General features: G+C 48.7%; 1 protein-coding gene across 1 annotated transcript in view; it reads left to right on the forward strand.

The window, feature by feature from the left end:
- The first annotated feature begins 356 nt into the window (after positions 1-356).
- Positions 357-14,717, forward strand: part of WSCD2 (WSC domain containing 2) — a 55,336-nt gene continuing 40,975 nt past the window's right edge. The window contains exon 1 of the mRNA XM_033159294.1: positions 357-836. Coding sequence (XP_033015185.1) covers positions 455-836 — 382 coding nt within the window. The 5' untranslated portion in view covers positions 357-454. The remainder of the gene's footprint in view (positions 837-14,717) is intronic.

A 14,717-nucleotide genomic window follows, 5' to 3' on the forward strand; every position in this document is an offset into this window, starting at 1 on the left:
TCAAAACAACCCATCCCAGCAGCAAAGGGAATCCAGTCGGCTTTCAAACAGAAACACATCACTCTCCCAAACATGATCCCTCCGTCGATGGAATCTCTGGGCCAGATTCTGAGGGGTTTTGAACGGGAGGCAAAGGCGCCAGCAGAAAACGATGCTTTGAGAAAGCACCACCTTATCTCAGAGCAAGACTGATATCTAAAATAAGACAATACACCTTCCCTTTCCAAGCCTAGGCCTGGGGGACCATTAGAATCGTGGGGTGTTTTGGGCACCCAATATATCGAAATGCCGCATTTGAGCCATCGACAATAGCACTCTGTCTCCTTTCCATTTTGGCCTTTGACACCAACCACAGTTCATTCCGCCTGCTTGGGAATTCGTCGGCAAGCTCAGAGCTGGAGCCTTTCTGCGTGCTGTGGATTTGTGCCCAGTCGAGGAACGTAATGAAACCGGCATGGCCAAGCTCCTGCTAAAGTTCCAGCGGTATTTTCGGCGGAAACCCATCCGCTTCTTCACGCTGATTGCCCTCTACCTGACTGCTGGGAGTTTGGTGTTCCTCCATGCTAGCTTCACCGGAGAGGTGAGAGTCTTGGAGAATGTGCCCAGGGCCAATGATGGCCCCGGGAATGGGATGGAAGCCCAGTCTTTGGTGACGCTGCAACTTGGCAGGGAGTTTAAAGAGACACCGGAATCTTTGACCGTGGCCCGGAGGTATGGATCTTGGTTTAAGAGCCCTTCCAAGGATACAACGGGGAGAAGCAAGATAGGGGACTACGGCGGGACTTGGAGTAGAGCTCTCAAGGGCAGGAACGTGCGAGACAAGGAAGAAGACAGAGGTAACATCTCCTTTGAGGGGGTATATGGGAGACAATTGAAAGCTTTTGGTTTGGAATGGAACGTAAAAGTTTTGCAGGGTTTTCTGAAATCCAGCCTCTTTTCCTTCCCTGTCCCCGCCCTCCCCAAACGTCTTCTCTCTACAGGTCACATCCTTATGAGGACTACGTCAAATATTCCCCTGGTTTGAATCTGGGATCAAAAATAATGATTGTTCAGAATCTGGAATTCAATTCTGTCTCCGGCTTTTGCTCCATTCTGAACTTTTGCTGCTGCTTTCTCCTTCTCCCTGGTTGGGTGATCCCAACCAATCAGGGATCGCAATGCAGCACGTTCCAGCCAATCAGGGAGCCCAGCAAATAAATATGTCAATGTTTTGTTATTTCTTTATATATTCAACTATTCAATATGTTTATAAATGACCTATGTCAGTCCATTCTGGCCTAAAATTAGGGGAAAACGTGGATAATAATAATAATAATAATAATAATAATAATTGGAATAAGAAAAAGAATTTAAAAAGAAGAAACAAGCAGTAACCTGGTTATGATTTCTGCTTGTAGTTGATTGGGGGAGGGGCTGTTTACAAAACTGAATTAAGCTGCATTCACAAGGCGGTTTATTCTGCTTTCATGACATTTCGCTGACTATGAGTTTCTGCATTTCATTTGAGCTTTCACGGGACATAGAAACGTCTTCAAACCCTCTGAGTTGTCTCAGGTTTTAAAATTTGTATGGATAATGATTGTGTTCTGACTGACGGTCGAATAAATTGTTATTGTATTGAAACGTCTTCCAGAAATATAGCAGAATATGGTGCAAGTTTAATGCTTATTTCCATATAATTTGCTTCCAGAAAAGAAAAGAAAAATGGTTTATAAGCAATATGGAAATGAGTGCTGAACTTGCTCTGTGCTCCCTATATTTCTGGAAGCGGCTTTTCCATCGTACGAAAGCTCAGATATAACGCTGAAATCAACAGTTATGGAAATGTCGTGAAAACGGAATAAGCAGCCGTGCAAATGCAGCCTTAGTGAATTGGATGATGTTGTGATACTATGGAAAGAAATCATAGTAAGCTCCCCTCTACGAAGTCAGGACATTGGTCTTTGTAGCCCAGAACGGTCTGCTCAGGGATGGAATTCTCTCCCCTTGGTGTGGATTTTAAAGCAGGTTTCAGTAAGCCACACGCTTTCAAATTGCATCTTCTTAAATGTGGCAGCCCTCATCCGCTTTGATTATTTTTATTTATCATTTTTTCCCCACAGCGTTGGGAACCGTCTCGGGTGGCCTAGTGCCCCAAAAGGTAGCCTAGAAACAATTTTGTAAGGAAATAGAAATAACAATATTTGTTCTCCGAAAGCATCCATTAACACGTGCTGATGAATTCTTTAAAAACAAAACAAATCAATTGCAAATGAATGTGGACATTAAGAGAAGGAAACTTAAGATTGAAAAACACTTACAGCTCTGCTCACCAGTACCTTTGCCACTGCTCGTTGTTCCCTCAGAATTTGCCTCCTGAGGCAATCGCCTCACTCTGCCTAAGGGTAGGGCTGGCCCTGAGTGTTCGGAGTGGCTGGAGGGCCTTGTTTTCCAATAATAATAATAATAATAATAATAATAATAATAATAATAATAATAATAATAATTTATACCATGCCCATCTGGCTACGTTTCCCCAGCCACTCTGGGCGGCTTCCAACAAAATATTAAAATACAATATGGTCTGTTAAACATTAAAAGCTTCCCTAAACAGGGCTGCCTTCAGGTGTCTTCTAAAAGTCTGGTAGTTGTTTTTCTCTTTGACATCTGGTGGGAGGGTGTTCCACAGGGTGGGTGCCACTACCGAGAAGGCCCTCTGCCTGGTTCCCTGTAACTTGGCTTCTCGTAGTGAGGGGACTGCCAGAAGGCCCTCGGCGCTGGACCTCAGTGTCCGGGCAGAACAATGGGGGTGGAGACGCTCCTTCAGGTATACTGGACCGAAGCCGTTTAGGGCTTTAAAGGTCAGCACCAACACTTTGAATTGTGATCGGAAACGTACTGGGAGCCAATGTAGATCTTTCAAGAACGGTGTTATGTGGTCTTGGTGGCCGCTCCCAGTCACCAGCCTAGCTGCCGCATTCTGGATTAGTTGTAGTTTCCAGGTCACCTTCAAAGGTAGCCCCACATAGAGCGCATTGAAGTAGTCCAAGCGGGAGATAACCAGAGCATGCACCACTCTGGCGAGACAGTCTGTGGGCAGGTAGGGTCTCAGCCTGTGTACCAGATGGAGCTGGTAAACAGCTGCCCTGGGCACAGAATTGACCTGCGCCTCCATGGACAGCTGTGAGTCCAAAATGACTCCCAGGCTGCGCACCTGGTCCTTCAGGGGCACAGTTACCCCATTCAGGACCAGGGAGTCCTCCACACCTGCCCTCCTCCTGTCCCCCCCAAACAGTACTTCTGTCTTGTCAGGATTCAACCTCAATCTATTTGAAGAGTCAGATGTGGGGCTGATTTCACTCATGTCAGATGTTCTTCAAAGCCAAAAGCCCAGGCATCATCACATCACTTTCATTTTGCTCCGCTGATGGTGTCTTTTGACTGGTGACTTATGGGGACTGTCTGGAGAGCACTTAGTGCCTTGAAGGCCTCATTTACTCTACCTGACAGGTTGCTTATTTTTTGGAGAGGAGAGGATGCCGCCGTGCCGCTGCTTCATTCATTACAAAGTAGAAGGGCAGCCCAGAGGCTCCTCTGTCATTCCGATGCCACAGCCCCCAGAACCCTGGTCAGCATGTCATAAGGAAAATGTGGGGACAGAGGGGAGTTTTTCTCCCCATCTCACAACCACAGGACATCCGAGGAACCTGAATGTTGGAAGATCCAGGACTTTAAAAAGAAAGGACTTCTGCACACAGCTCAGAGTTAAACTCTGGAACTCCCTCCCACAGGAAGCAGTGATGACCACCAACATAGATGGCTTTAAGAGGATTGGACAAATTCATGGAGGAGAAGGCTACCGATGACCACTAATCAGAATGGCTATGCTCTGCCTCCCCAACCAGGAGCAGAAAGTGCTCTTCAGCTCGGGTCCTGCTTGTGGTTTCAAATTGGGGCAGGATCCCGGACTAGATGGGCCACTGGCCTGATCCAGCAGGCTCTCCTCCTCGATTCATAGAATTATAGAGTTGGAAGGGACCATGAGGGTCATCTAGTCCAACTCCCTGCAATGCGGGAATATTTTGCCCAACTTGGGGCTTGGACCCACAACCCTGAGATCAAGAGTCTTGTGTTCTACCAACTGAGCTATCCCAACGTAAAAAAATTGCACGGGACCCAGACCCAGTGGCGTCGCAACGGGGGGGGGGGAGGTTTGCCCCGGATGCCATGTCTGGGGGGTGACAGGAAGGCACCCCATGGGGGCTCGTGGTGGCGCGAGCAGGCATCGCACTGCTGCTGCCGCATATGGAGGATCCTCCGTTTGTTGCTGCAGCCGTGAGCAGAGGATCCCGGCGCCGGCGGCAAACCGCTATGTGCAGCGCATGTGCAGCGGCGCACGCATGCGCTGTATGTATCGGCGCCGCACCTGCGCTGTACATAGCGGTTTGCCGCCGGTGCCGCTCGAGCGCCGTTTAGATGGCGGTAGGATCCCTCTGTCGCCGCTATAGCCACATGTAGAGGATCCTCCGTTTGCAGCTGTAGCGGTGACGGAGGGATCCCGGCACCATCCGTATGGTGCTGGAGCGGCGCCGGTGGCAAACCGCTATGTACAGCGCATGTGCAGTGTCGCTGCATACGGTGCATGCGTCATATGCAGTGACGCCTTCGTTCATCCCTGCCCAGACCACCTGGGTTAAAACCAGGAATCCTAACTGCTGGCTCTTATGTTCTTATAATTTGCAAAGGAGAGGGCTATTGATAACCACTAGGCAATGGTGACTATGCTCTGCTTCCATAGTCAGTGATGCTTGTGAATGACAGTTGCTGGAAACCACAGGAGGGGAGAGCCAGTGTGGTGTAGTGGTTAAGAGCGGTAGACTCGTAATCTGGTGAACCGGGTTCGCGTCTCCGCTCCTCCACAAGCAGCTGCTGGGTGACCTTGGGCCAGTCACACTTCTCTGAAGTCTCTCAGCCCCACTCACCTCACAGAGTGTTTGTTATGGGGGAGGAAGGGAAAGGAGAATGTTAGCCGCTTTGAGACTCCTTCGGGTAGTGAAAAGCGGGATATCAAATCCAAACTCCTCCTCCTCCTCCTCCTCCTCCTCCTCCTCCTCCTCCTCCTCCTCCTCCTCCTCCTCCTCTTCTTCTTCTTCTTCTTCTTCTTCTTCTTCTTCTTCTTCTTCTTCTTCTTCTTCTTCTTCTTCTTCTTCTTCTTTTTCTTCCTGCTCAGATCCTGCTTGCCACAAGGCATCTGGTTGGATGTTGGTCTAGACGGGCCACTTGCCTGATTCAACCCGCTCGCCTTATATCCTGATATTCTTATATATATTCATATCATGCCTTTCTGAATAATATGCCAGATATCTAGATTAGTACAAAGCTGAGATCCGGGGCAGGGAAGCTTTTCCAGCCTGAGGGAACAGTTCTTCATGTAGCCAGAGGCAATAGTTGATGGAGCACAGGATGAGAAACATGCCAGGCATGAGGCATCCTCACAGCTCAGGGATAAAGCAACACAAGGAGGCCCTGGGGGAAGGCCAACGAGGGCCATGTCCTATGGAAAGTTCAGAGGGTCAGACAGAGAGACAGACCCATTCCGCCCAGTTTAGACGAGCATCAAAGCTTCACTTGGCCATCTTTAGGTACCAGCGACAAAGGCATTCTCCAAACGCCCATCACAAATACAGCACCACCTGTGAACAAGACCATAGAATCATAGAGTTGGAAGGGACCACAGCGGTCATCTAGTCCAACCCCCTGCAATGTGGGACTCTCTTTCCCAACATGAGACTTGAACGCATAAGAGCCAACTCTTAGGAGCCGTGGGGGCTTCGGCCCCCATAGTAAAATATTAGGGGGAGGGCTGCTGCAAAGCTGAAGGTGTGTGTGCCCTGTGTTATGTGATCGATTGTGCAGGGCAGGTTTTACCTGAGCCCCCACAATATTTTGTTCAAGTTGGCACACCCTGCTGGAACCCACAAGCCTGAAATTAAGAGTCCCATGCTCTGCTGACTGAACTATAAGTGTGCGTATATGTTTGTGGGGTCAGCACACTCAGGAGAAGGGCAAAGTTTGCAGAAGGTCAAATGTTCTTTCGGAAAGGTTCGGCAGCAGCGGCGGGATGGGTGGTTGGTTGGTTGGGTTTAACCAGAACAGCCCGCCGAAAGGTTAGCAGGCTCAGTGGGCACAGAATGCTGTCAATCTGGGAAAGGGTGTGGAATGGAGTCTCGGAGCCGGCCCACCTATGAGGCACAGTGAGGCAGTTGCCTGAGGGTGGCGCACTCCCAAGGGTGATGGTGGGGCATAGCAGGGGTGGGTAAGGATATGAAACATCCCACCCTGGCCCCGTGGAGTCTCCCTGGAAGAAGGCATGGGTGGCTGCTGGGAGCTGGAGTGCTCATGCTGCAGCATTTTATTGCAGTTCTGATTTGCCGCAGCCATCGAAGACTCCGCCCTCTTTCCTTTCCCAGCGTAAGACAAGCGAAAAGCTTGTTGCATCCCGATGCCATCTTCTCAGGAATTCTCCAGTTGCCTCTAGATTTGCTTCCCTCGTCTGAAGTCGCCAGGGCAGCCCCTTCCAACGCCAGCTCCCCTCCATACCAACATTTCCCTCCTCCTCACGAGCTTTTGGCTCGGTTGCCACACTCTGTGAGTGAAGGAGAGGGGGCTGTGGACCCGTTTGGGGGGAACATATTTGGCCGGGCTCATTAGTTTAATTTGAAATGACAATCAGAGAATCTCTACCAGATGGTGAGTGAAGACTCAACTGTCAGCGGCGGCCATCGCGTTCCCAGCCATATGCAAGGTGTCCGGAACAATTAACCTCCGCTAGGACGGCTCCTAATTCCTAATGATGGTGACAGCGATTGGCCTTGGGAAATAACTGCATCACTCGACGTGGGTGAGCAGTGTCTGTCGCTGACACACGCCCCTCCGTTGACTCTCGTAAAAAGGAGGGCGAGCAGATGCAAATCCTTCCCCCATTCAATGCAACGTTTCTAGACGGCTTTGTTCGTTTGGTGTAGGGCTGCGTCAAAAGCCGGCTCCGGCCGTGATCCTCTGCAAGAGCCACCAAAGAGCCTGCCAATGGGCTCCCCTCTGGCTCAGCATCCTCTTCTCGCAGTGGCCGAGAAGATGCTCCAAAGGGAAACCAGCAAGCAGGACCTGAGCACAAGAGCAACTCTCCCTGGTTTCCAGGGGCGTAGCGTGGGTTGCAGGCACCCGGGGCAGGACAAGTGTTGCAACCTCTGGTAGACTGGCCAGCGGGGTCTCTGCTTGCAAACAAGGAAAAGGAGTCACCGCAGCAACAAAGGCCCAACCACACACAAAAAACGTAACCGCCTGATGAATTAGTCTCAATATTGCATAATTTTTACATATAAAACACACCAAACATGTGCAAAACTACAACAGTTTGGCGTGTTTTATATGTAAAAATTATGCAATATTGAGACTAATTTATCAGCCGGTTACGTTTTTTTGTGTGGTTGGTATATTGCTGTATGCAACAAAGGCCCAGCCTGGGCAAGGATTGCCTCCATGTGGCTCCAGCCTCAATGAGGAAGCCAGTCATGGGGGTGCCTTGTTGTATCCCCTCAGAAATCTGCAGCCGGGGCCACGGCCCCCCCTGCCCCTCGTGCTATGCCGCTGATGGTTTCCCACAACTTCTACAGACCCTCCAAGCGTCCCTATTTTCCAGGGACAGTCCCGGATTTACAGAAGCCATCCCGGTTTCTGATTTGATCCCCAAATCTCCCAGTTTCCTTAGGTCGGATGCCTCCATTTCCATCGGAGAAATGTTGGAGGGTATGGAATTATGCGACACCCGAGCCAAATAGATAAGCAACTATGCAACCTTTAGATAGAAGACATCTGAAGGCAGCTCTGTATAGGGAAGTTTTTTTAAAAATGTTGTATTATGTTTTTATATATGTTGGAAGCTTCCCAGAGTGACTGGGGCAACCCAATCAGATGGGTTGGGTACAATTATTATTATTATTATTATTATTATTATTATTATTATTATTATTATTATTTGTACCCCGCCCATCTGGCAGGGTCTCCCCAGCCACTCTGGGCGGCTTCCATCAAATATTAAAATACATTTAAAATATCACAGTTTTAAAACTTCCCTAAACAGGGCTGCCTTCAGGTATTTTCTGAATGTCAGGTAGTTGCTTATTCCCTTGACTTCTGATGGGAGGGCGTTCCACAGGGCAGGTGCCACTACCGAGAAGGCCCTCTGCCTGGTTCCCTGTAGTTTTGCTTCTTGCAGTGAGGGAACCGCCAGAAAGCCCTCGGCGCTGGATCTCAGTGTCCGGGCTGAATGATGGGGGGTGGAGACGCTCCTTCAGGTATACAGGACCGAGGCCGTTTAGGGCTTTAAAGGTCAACACCAACACTTTGAATTGTGCTCGGAAACGTACTGGGAGCCAATGTAGATCTCTCGGGACTGGTGTTATGTGGTCCCGGCGGCCGCTCTCAGTCACCAGTCTAGCTGCCGTGTTCTGGATTAATTGCAGTTTCTGGGTCACCTTCAAAGGTAGCCCCACGTAGAGTGCATTGCAGTAGTCCAAGCGGGAGATAACCAGAGCATGCACCACTCTGGTGAGACAGTCCGCGGGCAGGTAGGGTCTCAGCCTGCGTACCAGATGGAGCTGGTAAACAGCCGCCCTGGACACAGAATTAGCCTGTGCCTCCATGGACAGCTGTGAGTCCAAAATGACTCTCAGGCTGCGTACCTGGTCCTTCAGGGGCACAGTTACCCCATTCAGGACCAGGGATGATGATGATGATGATGATGATGATGATGATGATTATTATTGACACCCCTATTTTCACTGCAGAAATGTTGGTGGGAATAATGCTGGTGTTCAGAAGCATTACAGCCTCTAGTAGCATTTTGGCTCTCCTTACTTCCATATTATCACCTCAGTGTTTTTCTTCATGGACATATGTGTGTCAGTAACACAGAGCGACAAGGGAATTGAACTGAAAGTGGTAGCAAACCGTGAATGCTCCCATTCCAGCGTTAATTTCAGAAGATCTCCTACTTTAGGTCAAAATTCGAGAGGAGGATAGAATAAGAGGAAGGCGGAAGGGATGGAAGGGGATGGAATCTCCCCCTTGTAGCCATTTTGTGCATCCTCGGGATCTGGTTCAGCTGAGAGGCTAGGCCGAAGCCTTTCCGGGTGAGGTGTCTTTTAAGGAGAGATTTTTGCAGAAGGGACTTGCTCCCCTTTTTTAAAAAAGCAACAAAACAAAAACAATAACGCAGTTGCTATAGAGGTTTCTTTCTTTTTCCTTTCGGGAGCACGGATGCAGAATGAACACCCAGCGTGTTTTCCGCACAGAGCCTGACGGCTTGTAAATCAAAGCTTCGTCTGTATGCCGGAGAGCACTCTCAGCGGCCATGCCTAGCCTGTGGCTTAACAGGGCTGTCACCATGATTGATGATTCCCCAGACAGGGAAGTGGAGGTTTTCGGGGAGAAAGAGAGTGGGAGAGAGCGAGAGCTTGCACGCCACTTTGCGATGGCTATTGTTTCTGTGACACTCTGTGGCGATGGAGAGATGGAGTCAGAAGGGGCTGTGCTGGAAAGCAACGGCCCATCATCAGGGGCAATGGAAGGTGGGCCCAGATCCTTGCATCCTTGGGCATCACCACAGGGGAGGAAAATCCCTTGCTCCCTCATGCTCACTACTGTAGCTTGGCTGATTTGGGTCTCTCCTCTTCTCCTCTCATTTAGGAACATTACTGATGAAGCTGGTGTGTTGGGGGATCGAGCTGGCTGGCACTGGAATGACACTGAGCAGCCATGGCAGGGCAGGACCACCCAGGCACCAGGCTGGCGACAGCCGGGGGGGGGGAGGGGGAATCCAGAAAGAAGATATCACACACCATTGCTGCTCCTCTTTTGGCTGTGGATAGGAGCTGCTCCCACTCCAGTCACCCCGAAGGAGAATGTTCCCAGGGGCGTCTTACCCATAGAGGCTAGTGGCGCGGGGCGCCAGGGCACCAAGTTCTGGAGGATGGCAGGGAAGAGGTGGAGACTTGCCACATCACCCGCCTCCACCATGCCGTGCTGAAGGAGCGCCGTGCCCGGAGCCTCCGTCTGCCGTGGCCACCGTGGCACGAAGTGGCCAGCTGAGCTGGGAGGCGCCGCGTCCAGCCTCTGCCTCTTCCCCGCCGGAGGAGCCGCCCTCCAGCCACTGCCCGCCTCCTCCAGCCCCACCAGCAGCGCCGTCTTCCCTAAAAAACTCTGGGAAACGGGGGTGGGGGGTGGGTGGCGGCCCTGGAGGAAGCTTTGCACCATGGCGCCGGATATGCTTAAGACGGCCCTGAATGTTCCTCTTCCAGTGCCTGCTTCTCTCCAGCCTCCCCTTTCTTCCCCTTTCTCATGATGCCACCTCAGGCAGCAGGGGCAGAGGAGGTGGGGCATGCAGGCCCTAGCTGCTCTCTCCCCCCCCCCCCGCCGCTGCCACTGGCCTTGGCCACCGGCAAAATAACTGGGCTGCTCCAGAGTTTTGCTGCTTCTTCCCAGGAGACAGGGACCAAGATCAGCTGGCCTTCAATATCACTTGAAAGCAGCCTCGAACACAGGAAGAGATGACTGGAGATATGGAGTGCTCCACTAGGGGTGTGGTGGGGATTCAACTCTGTTCACGTTTCAGTAGTGTGAGCCTACCTGATTTGCTCTTCCTGAAAAGATACACAAAGCGAAAAACTCATTCCTCCTTTACAAATCTGTCTCTGTCTTCTGCCATACACTGCCCTGTCATTGCTGCTTCCTCCTCCTCCTCCTGGAGGTCCGGATAAAGGGCCTCATCCTGGACAGTTGCTGGGTAGGGTCTTCTGAGAGCCACGCTCAGTTTGGGTCCCTTGCTGTGTGCTGGTGTGACATGACTGGAGTCCAGCAAAGGGATGGGAGGCAGAAGGAGGCACTAAGATGCAGGGATTATCGTGCTAGCTTTCCTCATTGTTATATATTTAGTATATATAGTATTTATTTATATGCCACTCGGTTGTTTTAAAAAAAATCAAAGAATTTTATGAGAAAGGGGGGGGATCCCCAATAAAATTATTGCTAACAAAAACGAACAGCAACAATTTGAAACTTTTGAAAAGTTACAATAATGGTAGGCTAAATAAAGCTGAACATGTGGGTGGGCTTGTCCAAACAAAAGTGTTTTTAGCAGGCGCCAAAAAGGGTGATGTCCAAAGGCAGGGAGTTCCACAGTGTGCAAGTGCTGCCACACTGAAATATTGATTTCTTTCAGCTGCAAAACAGGCATTGTGTGGCACCTGGATCTGTGCCAGTTCTGCCAATCGACACAGTCGAGTGGGCATATATGGAGTTCATGCTGCTAGAATTCCTGTCCTGTTTCCTAACATTTCTTTCACACTGCAGGACCTGCTGCGTTGTGGAACTGCGGCTTGCTGATCAATCTACTGGCATGTTGCGTGAATTGTCATTCACGCCCAGTAGGCACAGCAACAAATGTCACTGGGCTTTGCCGCTACTCGACTCCGCTTCCCACACATGCCTGCTTCTGCCCTTCCCGTGATTTCGCCCATGAAAACAGCAGGAAAGGACCCTGTGCTGTTACAGCACCCCAAATTTCACTGCTTTATTCCCATGGTTTTCCAGGCTAAGAGGGCTGCAAACATAGTTTCCTTTCCTGGATCCCAATAACATGGAAATGGACGCTAAGCACTAATTGTATTCCATTAGTTTTCCTGAAGTGAATTTCATGTGATGTGAACGGACACCTTCTTCTTTCTTCTTCTTCTTTGGCAATCACTCATAGCCGAGTAAGATTGCCTTCCATAAACACTGTTTTAACAACGAGTCTGTAAGTGACTGTGGAGGCCAATTCTAGATCCACACGTCCTTCTACAGTGGGGACATTGGTTTCCGGGCAGGAGTCGATCACTGTGTGGGTTTGGCAGGCATGCCTTCCTCTTATCATGTTTCTCCCTTGCGTCCTGAGTTTGAGTGTCTTCAAAGCCCATGACACCTTTGGTAAAAGCTGTTCTCCGATAGGAGCCCTCACAGGCCAATGTTTCCCAGTTGTCAGTGTTTATACTACATTTTTTAAAGATTTGCCTTGGGAGAGTCTTTAAACCTCATTTGTTGACCACCAGCATTACGCTTTCCATTTTTAAGTTCATAGAATCATAGAGTTGGAAGAGACCACAAGGGCCATCCAGTCCAACCCCCTGCCAAGCAGGAAACACCATCAAAGCATTCCTGACAGATGGCTGTCAAGCCTCTGCTTAAAGACCTCCAAAGAAGGAGACTCCACCACACTCCTTGGTAGCAAATTCCACTGCCGAACAGCTCTCACTGTCAAGAAGTTCTTCCTAATGTTTAGGTGGAGTTGTAGTTTGAATCCATTGCTCCGTGTCCGCTTCTCTGGAGCAGCAGAAAACAACCTTTCACCCTCCTCTATATGACATCCTTTTATATATTTGAACATGGCTATCATATCACCCCTTAACCTTCTCTTCTCCAGGCTAAACATACCTAGCTCCCTAAGCCGTTCCTCATAAGGCATCGTTTCCAGGCCTTTCACCATTTTGGTTGCCCTCCTCTGGACACGTTCCAGCTTGTCAGTATCCTTCTTGAACTGTGGCGCCCAGAACTGGACACAGTATTCCAGGTGAGGTCTGACCAGAGCGGAATATAGTGGTACTATTACTTCCCTTGATCTAGACGCTATAGTCCTATTGATGCAGCCCAGAATTGCATTGGCTTTTTTAGCTGCTGCATCACACTGTTGACACATGTTCGGAATAGAGTAGTTGCTTAATGAGGAAATCAGGACTGCATTTACATGGCAGCGCATTCCATTTGCGCAATGTGTGAATTTCCCACATTATATTTGAGCTTTCGCACAACGTAAATGCTGCTTCTTGAATATAGCACAAGTTTAGCACTCGTTTCCATATTATTTGCAAACAGATCCGCCCCCCCTCCAGAAGGAAATGACACAGCAACAAGCATGACACTTTGCACTATATTCCACAAGTGGCTTTTACATCGTGTGAAAAGTCAAATATAAAGCAGAGCTTGACAGTCAGAGAAAAATCATGAAAATGGAATAAACTGATGGGTGAACATAGCCGGAGAGGGAGTCTGGATGAGCCGCTTTGGAACCATGTTTAGAAGACGATGAAGGGTCTAGAAACTAAGCCTTATGAGGAGCGGTTGAGGGAGTTGGATGTGTTCAGCCTGGGCTAGAGGGGTCTGCGAGGTGCTTTGAAAGCCACCTGCAAATAAAGGTGAAACTCAAAAAATTAGAATATCGTGGAAAGGTTCGTTTCTTTCAATAATTCAACTTAAAAGGTGAAACGACTGAACAACAACAAAAAAATGATTGCCACCTGTATCTGAGAAGCGCATCTGATAGGCGTGTGGCTATGCATGTGCGCATTGCGCTGAACCCAAAAGTGACTTGAAAACTTCATTAAAGGGGGCAGAATGAGGGGCAGGGGCAGAACAGGGTGTTTGCGAGATTTATCAATTGTGTTTCAAATATACGCTATTTCACTTAAATGCACGTTGCCTCAGAACGTATCTCCTGTGTGAATGGGGAGTTGCTGCCCGTATGCAATTTTATTTGACCGGAGAACTGTGCAAAATTCAGAGAAGTGTCGATTTTGAAGATTGGCTGTGTTTTGTATTACATTTTGTTTTGGAAAGTGCAGATTAGGTCGGTTTGCATTTAAACGTGAACTGAATTGAATTCCCTCTGCTCCCGGTCACACACAAACATACACGGTCCATTGCTATCCATTTAAATGTAAATATGAAAAAGAAAAGAAAAAACCAAATCATAGATCTCTGTTATGTCATCCAGTTAGGGTTTTGTTTTTGCTTTGTTTTTTTGGTTGGGGGTTAAAAAAGCTTCTAAGAAAGAAAAGAAAGTGTGAAGGTTGGGGTGGAGGGCAAAAGTTGGTTTATACAGGTGAAACTCGAAAAATTAGAATATCGTGGAAAGGTTCATTTATTTCAATAATTCAACTTAAAAGGTGAAACTAATATATGCGACAGACTCATGACATGCAAAGCGAGATATGTCAAGCCTTTATTTGTTACAATTGTGATGATTATGGCGTACAGCTGATGAGAACCCCAAATTAACAATTTCAACTTTGGGGTTCTCATCAGCTGGACGCCATAATCATCACCGTTATAACAAGCAAAGGCTTGACATATCTCGCTTTGCATGTCATGAGTCTATCTCATATATTAAACTCCAGTAGCTAATGAAAACAATTGCTTACATAAATGGACTTTTCCACGATATTCCAATTTTTCGAGTTTCACCTGTATCTATAGAGCTGTCCCGTGGAAGATGGAGCAAGTTTGCTCCAGAGAGTAGGATCCAAACTAATGGATTCAAATTACATGAAAGGAGATCCTGACTAAACATTAAGAAGAACTTTCTGACAGTAAGACAGTGGAAGGAATTCCCTCGGGAGGTGGTCGACTCTCCTTCATTGGAGATTTTAAAAGCAGAGGTTGGCTGGCCCACCTGCCAAGGATTCTTTAGCTGCAATTCCTGCAATGCAGGGATCGGACAGGATCACTTTGGGATCCCTTTCAATCCTTCACTGAAGATTTTTCAACAGATGGTCATCTGTCAAGGGTACTTTAGCTATGCACTGCAGGGAGTTGGATGAGATGACAAGAGGCTCAGTGGCAGACTTTAGGCTTTCAAATTTCAGTGA

The sequence above is a fragment of the Lacerta agilis genome, chromosome 8 (assembly GCF_009819535.1).
Source record: "Lacerta agilis isolate rLacAgi1 chromosome 8, rLacAgi1.pri, whole genome shotgun sequence".
Classification (NCBI taxonomy): domain Eukaryota; kingdom Metazoa; phylum Chordata; class Lepidosauria; order Squamata; family Lacertidae; genus Lacerta; species Lacerta agilis.